Here is a 9583-nt window from a genome sequence, read left to right on the forward strand (position 1 = left end):
TATGTGGCTGCCTGCAGTGTCCGTGCTTTTGTCGAAGCAGCCACACCTTCCTTGCACCCTGAAACAAATTCTCTTGACAACTTTTGACAGCTTGTAGGACTTAGGGTATTTTCCAGTTCTGGAAGGATACACAATATGTCTTCAAATTTACAGTCATCTCATTCTGGCACATTATTTTGTAACACACACCATGCATTTATTACAGAAAATGAAAATTCATCTGGAACATCCAGTGGGCTATGAAAAATTCCCTGTTCTCCATAATTTGCCAGAATGTATTCTATAAACCGCCTAATCTGAGACAGCTGGTGTTTAAAGATAAACTGACTTTAAGATCTTCTTAAGAGTGTTGTTTTGTCACTCAGTAGCAAAGAAAGATACTTACAAAGGCTGTGATATTTTAAGATGTGATTAATTTTAATTGATGTCGGTGAATTCGATAAAGTAAAGTTTCCGCTTATCTAGGGGGAGGGTGGAGGTAAGTAATGTGGCCACTGCAGGGTAGCGAGTGTCGGAGGAGCAAAGTTTTATTGCTTGTCTTTCAATACCAACAAATTACGGGCAGGCATGACTTGTATAAATTTAAACATAGAAGTAAAACGGATTCGCAAATTCATATTGTAGACCTGGTTATCTTCAAATCCCGTACTTATTTCCAGCAAGGAATATGAAATTAAATTAAGCCTGCTGTAATACAAGGCAATGCTTAGAAGGAAAATGAGATTAAAAACATTTAGTACACATTTATAATCATATTTAATATAGTATTTCAGCATAAGTACAACTGCTGTTCGTAATCAATTACTCATCAGCTGACACAGACAATACAACAGGACTCCATCAGGCAATTGCAGTGCCACAATTTTGGGCTCACTGAGGGTGGCAGCAATCTGGAACAGGCAATCTGAAACAAAGAGTGTTACAAATGGTGCTGACTCTTAATGATCAGTATTTGGGGGGTCAGCAGCCAACTTATTGCACCCGCACTATAGCTACAATTAATAGTAGGATCAGTACATATAAGACCAAGGATGCTGTCCCACGAAGTCAGTATTGACTCCTGAGCAAAAAGGTTTGGTTTGAAGACCCTTTTTGTAGATGATGCTTTCTTTTCACAAGGGGAGGCCACGATGTTTTGATCGCGGATTTACTTCAAACTTCATAAACTCGTAGTACTCCATTAGGACAACAAAATGAGTAACCAGTAGCACGTACTTTTCACACACTATTGAGAAAATTGCAAGATAATTTCAGTCATCAAATAATACCTGTTCGTTGCCATTTTTGCCATGAAGCGGTGGCAGCCAAGTGGTTAGCGTTCCAGCCCCGTAGTCGCTGGATCGAGTCCCGTTCATCGGTTTTTTTTTTTTTTTTTTTTTTTTTTTTTTCCCAACACAGTCATATTCTTTACTATTTATATTACAATTGATATAATGGGAAAATACATGTAATCGGATGAACTTTTATTAGATTTACAATGTTATTTGGCAGTCTACAAATTTTAATCATGACAAATAATATAATATTCATAACTATCGACTAGTAAATGACCAAACGCATAAGGTGATACTGAAAATGTATACTTGTCCGTGATTTGAGAAATCCCTTATACCTGGAAGGAGCCCGAAACTACTTGTTACCTGCAAGTTTTGACCGGCACAGACGGCTTTCGAAAGATGTACAATTAATCGTCGCTTTCGACATTACAAGTTGCAGGATGGTATATTTCATAAAAGAATGGAAAACATTAAGTTAAATGGCACCGGCTGCATTGAATAAATGCTGTTTCCACATACGCAAGATCTTCTGAGGTTTTCCATGGAAAAAGAAACCTTGTTAACAATTTCAAAAACCTCTCTTTCAGCTGATAATTTGGAAGCAAACCATGCATAACACAGCATTTCCTTAAATATTGGCACTGATAACTGGTCATGCAGTATCGAGTGTATTTTAATAGCGTCTTCACGAGAAGCAATTTCTCGTTCTCTTTCGATTAAATAAGAACAATTTTGAAGACGCTTAATGAAATTTTTGACTTGCCATAAGAATTAAACGTCGCAAGGTTGACAAATTGCCGTGCATTTCGGAGGTACAGCTTTAATCGTACATGTTCCAGTCCTTCGTCATTGATGAAAATTTCTTCGTATGAACCAGGATTTGTTTGACGCCCCCAAGAGTCCATTATTAATAAGAATTTTCCTTTCTTCACATAGGGAAGCATGACACTAGATAAAAATGAATAATATAATTGCCTGGTTAGTTTCCTGGATTTCAAACTCTTTATGACCACATTTGGAAGAGCTTTCATTAATTTGTCAATGGTGTTCTGAACATTTAATCCAGACTTTCCCGTGGCTTCTTGCAAACAAACAAACACGTGCGAAAATAATTCGCCACACAATGTTATCGCATATTGTGCCGTGTCCGAGTGCGTCACCTTATTCATAGAGCGCCTTCTGACAAACATGGTCTTCGATTTTCTTTCGGCGAGAGTTCTGTTGTATGTGGACTGGTGCTGGCAACCTGTTTGGTCTGTATTGATAACAATTTTTTTTGAAATTCGGGATGATTGCCCAGTGTTTCTTCTTCAGACATACATTCCCTCAAACTCTGCCAAATCCTGTGCCCTAGTTTGAATTTATTTAATCATGAAAGTGATGGTTTGAAGACGAAGTCCTCCGACTGGAATTGGCCTTCAGCAGCCAAAGCCCACTGCTGTAAGTTTCTGGCTGTTACCTGAAAAGTAAAATCAAAGTTTCATTTTATTAATATAATTATTTCTGCGAATGAGGTTGTTGAAGATATAGAAAATTAGATGTAGAGTGATAAAAATAAACACTTACTTGCTGATAATTTTGGCAAGACTCCACGAAACAGTCATAGATCCACGAATCAATTATCGAATATTTATCGATTGTTGATCCTCCAGGTTTTATGTTTTCTTCCCATATCTTCAATTCGTCTTTTCTTGTCAAACTTCTAGACCCTTTTATCTGGAGAGTTCGGAGACTCCATTTGGGGTATCCTTCCACCAGTTTAACAACTTTTATTTTGGTCTCCAACGGAATATAATCGCCTTTTGACGCCTTTTCAACTGGCTCATAATCTTCAATGTCGGACGAATTTTCTTCGACTTCACAGAATTGATCTACTTCATCAAAATGAATAAGGTTGTTGTCAATGATGAGTATTTTTTCTCCTAACATTTCCATGGTAGCCCGATATAGTTCTTCTCCAATCACCATCGAATCGGCAGAAATTGTTGCTGATGCTTCTGTATCAACGATGTTCGCTTCTTGAAGAAGAGTATCACAATATATGAACACATCTTTCAACTGACGTTTCGCAACTGCACTATGCACTGAATATTCATGACATTTCTCATCTGCAGTTCTCAACAAACCGGGTGTCACTTTCATTTTTCTAGTCACAATGTAAGGTTTTATATTTCGTGAAACATTTGCACATACGTTATTCCTCTCTGCACATAAGCAAGGTCTCACCGCTATGTGAGTTAACCGTCGAATGATTCTCATTCTATCCCAGTTCGAGCCTGGTCCTCCCCTCGTTCTTTGAAAGCCGTCTGTGCCAGTCAAAGCCTGCAGGTAACAAGTAGTTTCGGGCTCCTTCCAGGCATAAGGGATTTCTCAAATAACGGACAAGCCTACATTTTCAGTATCACTTTATGTGTTTGGTCGTTTACTAGTCGATAGTTAAGTAATATTATATTATTTGTGATGATTAAAATTTGTAGGCTGCCAAATAACATTGTAAATTTAATAAAAGTTCATCCGATTACACGTATTTTTCCTGTTATATCAATTATAATATAAATTAAAAAAAAAAAAGACTGATGAATGAGACTTGATCTGCAATTACGGGGCTTGAACACTAGCCACTCGGCTGCTGCCACTTCATGGTAAAAATGGCAATGCACAGGTGTTACAAAAGGTACGGCCAAACTTTCAGGAAACATTCCTCAAACACAAAGAAAGAAAATATGTTATGTGGAGATGTGTCCGGAAACACTTACTTTCCATGTTAGAGCTCATTTTATTACTTCTCTTCAAATCACATTAATCACGGAATGGAAAGACACAGCAGCAGAACGTACCAGCGTGACTTCAAACACGTTGTTACAGGAAATGTTCAAAATGTCCTCCGTTAGCGAGGATACGTACATCCACCCTCCGTCGCACGGAATCCCTGATGCGCTGATGCAGCCCTGGAGAATGGCGTATTGTCGTCCACAATACGAGCACGAAGAGTCTCTACATTTGGTACCGGGGTTGCATAGACAAGAGCTTTCAAATGCCCTCATAAATGAAAGTCAAGAGGGTTGAGGTCAGGAGAGCGTGGAGGCCACGGAATTGGTCCGCCTCTACCAATCCATCGGTCACCGAATCTGTTGTTGAGAAGCGTACGAACACTTCGACTGAAATGTGCAGGAGCTCCATCGTGCATGAACCACATGTTGTGTCGTACTTGTAAAGGCACATGTTCTAGCAGCACAGGTACAGTATCCCGTATGAAATCATGATAACGTGCTCCATTGAGCGTAGGTGGAAGAAACTAAAATGAGCTCTAAATTAAGCATTTCCGGACACACGTCCACATAACATCTTTTCTTTATTTGTGTGTGAGGAATGTTTCCTGAAAGTTTGGCCGTACCTTTTTGTGACACCCTGTATATCTGACGACTGAAATTATCGTGCGATTTTCTCAATAACGCATGGGAAGTACATGCTACTGTTGTCCTAATGGAGTACTACAAGTGTACGAAGTTTGAAGTAAATCTGCATTCCGAACAGTCATGGTCTCCCCTTGTCAGTTAAACTTCAGTGTACCTTCTGCGTTCTTGCTACCTAATGCCCAAAATCATTCATGGATGTCTTCTTGACTTGAGGGTATTTTTAGAACACATTCCTTTGGATAACATTTCTTACTGTTAACAAATTACTTAGAACAGAAGTTCTTACCAGATTTCAGTAAACCATACCAGTGTCCTGAATTCCTCTTCTTTTTTCCAACCCATTTCTTTCACTTCGCCTTATCAATTTTACATTTCCTTATAATTGGGTGGCTCTCATAATCATGCTCTGTATCAAATCTACAATCAGAATCACTTGCTGTATTTTGTTTACAGTCACTATTTACTTCCTGTCTGATGCAGGCAAAAGTAAATTACTGGTACAAATACCCTCTATTGATAAATATCTCACAGCACAGTGTACACGCAACACAGGTTCAAGTGATGTCGAAGTTTTCTGTCTACTGGCTCCGGTGGTCTGTGGAACGGTCATTGTACTCCAAACAGGAAGTACTTGTGACACCTGTTTTTAGCAGCAAGCAGATGAGACCATCTATATTTCTACACAGCTGAAAATACAAAGTTCAATACTTTCGATTACAATGTGATACATTATGTTCTAAAAAATTTTTAATTTGTACATAAGATTTCTATTCTACCTGAAGCATTTGCAAATGATTAACTTGTAATGATCTGATTGTGTTACGGAATCCCTGTTACAACAATATTAATTAGAATAAGGGTGTGACAGTGTGAAATCGACGTAAGATGTACGGCAAGTTCATAAGCACCCATTTTTGCACTGTCAACAGTACCTATCGGTTTTCCGAAGCCGAGGAGGCACAAGTGCCAGTTCAGACTGGTCGTCTGTGCAAAATGTTTCCAGAAAAGGGCACAGTCTCAGGACTCCACCTGTGTTCGGACGTGGCTGGGGTTTCGCACGCCACTGCCATAAACAAACGCCTTGCCGCAGTCGTCGCAGGCGTAGAGCCACTCGTCCGTGTGCGGGCGACGGTGCACTTTCAGGGTTCTGCTTCGCGCGAACGATCTGCCGCAGGTGTCACAGTGGTAGGGCCGCTCGCCCGTATGGACGCGCGAGTGCTGCGCCAGGTTGCTGCCGTTGGTGAACCGCTTGTGGCAGATGCCGCACTCGTGGGGCCGCTCGCCCGTGTGTTGCAGACGGTGCTGCCTGAGGTTATTGCTGCGTGAGAACTTCTTACCGCAGTCACTGCAGCTGTAGGGGCGTTCACCAGTGTGCCGCAGTGTGTGCTGCCTGAGGTTGTCGCTGCGCGAGAATGTCTCACCACAGGTATCGCAGCGGTAGGGCCGCCGGCCCGCGTGCTGCAGCGAATGCAGCCTCAGCTTATCGCTGCGCGAGAACGCCTTGCCGCAGGCCTCGCAGGGGAAGGGCCTCTCGGCCGCGTGTGTCCGGTAGTGCACCTCGAGGCCGTTGGTGCCGCGGAAAGCCTTGTGGCAGATGTCACATATCAGCACGTGCTGCTGCAAGTGGGTTCTCAAAGCTCCCTTGTCACTAAACACTTCCCGACAGACGTCGCACGTGTAGACGACCCGTTCGACAGGCGGCAGTGACGGCAGCTCGACGACACGGTCGTTCCCTGACAGGGAGACACTCTCGCAGTCGGCACTTGTCCGGTAGTGATTACAATCGGCGTCGGAGGTGGCCTTGCAGAATCTGTCACTCGACGTGCTGTTTGTGACAGAATAGGTGTCTTTATGGTTGCCTACTTTATCCTGCATCTCTGAGTACACCACCTGACCTGACAGTAGGAGTCTGTTGCTTTTGTTCTTGTCACATTCCTTACTGCTGCCACTGTGATTACTATCACCACGCGGGATATCATCATTTCTGGCAATTATGGCAGCACGTATGTCAGTAGTAGGCCGGTCCTGGCCCTGCTGGATGGACCTGAAAAATTGCAGAGACAGTGTTAGAAAATCTGGTAATGGTTGCATATTTCATATTTCAGCTTGTAATGTAATTGAAAATGTCAAATAGTATTGCACAACATGATAAACAAAACTAATACACAATGTGATACATATATTTTGTAAATGTAATTTATTTCCTCAGTCACAGTCTAATTTTACATCGGTATTTCTCAATGTTTATTACGGTACAAAGAATTTTTTATTATTCAATAATTTTTTTTTATTGGGTTTGTGTCCACATTAGCAAAAACACCCTGGAGAAGGTCGCTTGCAAAAGGGACCAAAATGTTGGATATATATATCAGGGTGTATACATGGACAAGGAAAAAAATTCCCAGATTTCCCGGTTAAAAATACACTTTCTCCCAGGTGAAAATACACTTTTTCCGTCTTCCTCGGCAGCGTAAAACTCATCAATCCTTTGAATGCCTATGGTTTTATATACCGACGTAGAATTTACCGGCACTTTAGAAAACAAAAATCAGGGGAGGAAAACGTGTTTTGAAATATCTTTGATGTGCAGCAACATGTACGCTGCATATTTTCGTATTACGAAGGTACGACAGTATAAATTTGAATCCCACCAAACACCGCATGTCACTTTCCGAAGCACTGAAATTGAGATTCCGATGTGCTTTTGTAAGCCAGTCACAGCTCATGTCACGTGATCTCGCCAGCTGATGACAGCGTAGGACACGTAATGTAGTCAGCCAATCGCAAGATCACTCTTCAGTAGCGCGAACCCATAAATAAGAATAGTTAATCGTTTAACTTAATATACTTAGCATTCATATATAATATTGGTCTCTAAGATTAATAGGCTGGAAGAGAAGCTAATAATGTTGATCTTTTTTGTGCGTGTTACACTTTAAGATACATCACACAAATGTGCCAGGAAAATTTTTTAATAAATTTTAATAAATTTTTAATAAATTTTTTTAATAACGACGTAAATGTCTGATCTTCTGGGCTCAAAATTCTTCTAGATGGTCGTCCTCAAAGAGTTGATTTTTAAATGAGAGTCAAATGCTCTGTCATTTAAGAAAATCATCGTACATTCTCGCACATAGTTATCTTGTGTGAAAGGAAATTTGCTTTGAATGTAATGCTTTTCAAACCATAATTCGCAATATTTTCCCGCAACCTGTTAGAAATAGGTTCATTTCAGCAGTTGCCAGAGAGCGCCAGATAACAGACGTCACTGTGCTTGCGCACAACGTGTTTGTTCGTGTTAAACATTAAGAGATCTTACATTATGTCATAAAAGAAACAAGACATCAGAGGATATTTCAAGAGTGTCAGAATTTCATGAACTATACTAAAATTCGTAATTCGGCTTAAAATAAATGAAGAGGAAACAACAAAATCACTGAACGTAAAGACAGGTCACGTGGAGATGACCCACCTCCCCACTACAACTCAGACTGCTCTGTGCTTCAGCCCCAGATTTACTATATTTCCAAACTGGGGCAATATTAAGTAGTGGCGCCCAGCCACACTTCTGTAACCAGAAGCGGGAGAAGGTACTACCGAAATGAGACTCAACTGCGCATGCACAAGAGCCCACCTGCAACTGCTCAAACGAATCTAATTTAAACAGTTATAACGACACACTCATCGGAGGCAATTTGTTATTACGAGGCATTGTATAGTCTTCCTAAAGCCTATGACACACTTTGCTGTTGGCAGATGCTTGTATGAGCACTGTTCTGTTGTTGTATACGGCGTATTTCCTTTGCAACTTAAAATTTATTTTCGTTTTGTTTTCTCTCATTCATGTTTTGTCGCTGCAGTATTATTCCGCAGTAGCAGGATACAGTAATATCCTTTGTTAGAGTACTGGTTCTTACAAGTCAAAAATCACAAAAATTTAACTGAAAACTAAAACAATGAAAAATTCCCGGAATTCTAAAAAATTCCCAGCTTCTTCCCATTTTTCTCCCGGATGAAAAAATTCCCAGATTTTTCCCGGTTGTCCCGGGTCATATACAGGGTGAGTCACCTAACATTACCGCTAGATATATTTCATAAACCACATCAAATACTGACGAATCGATTCCACAGACTGAACGTGAGGAGAGGGGCTAGTGTAATTGGTTAATACAAACCATAAAAAAATGCACGGAAGTATGTTTTTTAACATAAACCTATGTTTTTTTAAATGGAACCCCATTAGTTTTGTTAGAACATCTGAACGTATAAACAAATACGTAATCAGTGCCATTTGTTGCATTGTAAAATGTTAATTACATCTGGAGATATTGTAACCTAAAGGTGACGCTTGAGTACCACTCCTCCACTGTTCGATCGTGTGTACCGGAGAGCACCGAATTACGCAGGGATCCAAAGGGAACGGTGATGGACCTTAGGTACAGAAGAGACTGGAACAGCACATTACGTCCACATGCTAACACCTTTTTATTGGTCTTTTTCACTGATGCAGATGTACATTACCATGAGAGGTGAGGTACACGTACACACGTGGTTTCCGTTTTCAATTACGGAGTGGAATAGATTATTTTTAAACTTTTCAATTGCGCTGCGGTTTTACCTGTGTTGAATGGTATTATTACGTTGAACATACTAAATTATAAATAATTTAATTTTATGCACATGTAATGCATTCATTATTATTTCTTATTTCTATCACGACAGCCCACGTAACCAGGTTAGTGGAGCATCATACCAAAAGAAGAAAATCAAGAATGAAACTATCAGGAAAACATGAAGAGGCTATAGTAAAGTTCACGAAAGTTCCTTCGCAGATGCCAAAACCCATGCGAGGGCCATCAAGTGCGAGTTCTAGTGGTGCTCAGAACCAAG

General features: G+C 40.5%; 1 protein-coding gene across 2 annotated transcripts; it reads right to left on the reverse strand.

Annotated features, from left to right (window-relative positions):
- Positions 1 to 635: 635 nt before the first annotated feature.
- On the reverse strand, positions 636 to 3694 carry LOC126108656 (uncharacterized). Of its 2 annotated transcripts, XR_007523587.1 has the most exons (3): positions 2844 to 3694; positions 2438 to 2736; positions 636 to 904 (listed from the first exon to the last, which is right to left on the reverse strand). XR_007523587.1 is itself a non-coding variant. In XM_049913967.1 (2 exons), the coding sequence occupies exons 1-2, from the start codon at positions 3534 to 3536 to the stop codon at positions 2647 to 2649; spliced, it is 783 nt and encodes a 260-aa protein (XP_049769924.1). In that variant the 5' UTR covers positions 3537 to 3694; the 3' UTR covers positions 1502 to 2646. The 2 variants fall into 2 exon arrangements, 1 of the variants encoding a protein (XP_049769924.1); XM_049913967.1 differs by lacking the exon at positions 636 to 904 and having other exon boundaries at positions 1502 to 2736.
- Between the last annotated feature and the right edge of the window lie 5889 nt (positions 3695 to 9583).

Source organism: Schistocerca cancellata, chromosome 11 (assembly GCF_023864275.1).
Source record: "Schistocerca cancellata isolate TAMUIC-IGC-003103 chromosome 11, iqSchCanc2.1, whole genome shotgun sequence".
NCBI classification, from domain to species: Eukaryota; Metazoa; Arthropoda; class Insecta; order Orthoptera; family Acrididae; genus Schistocerca; species Schistocerca cancellata.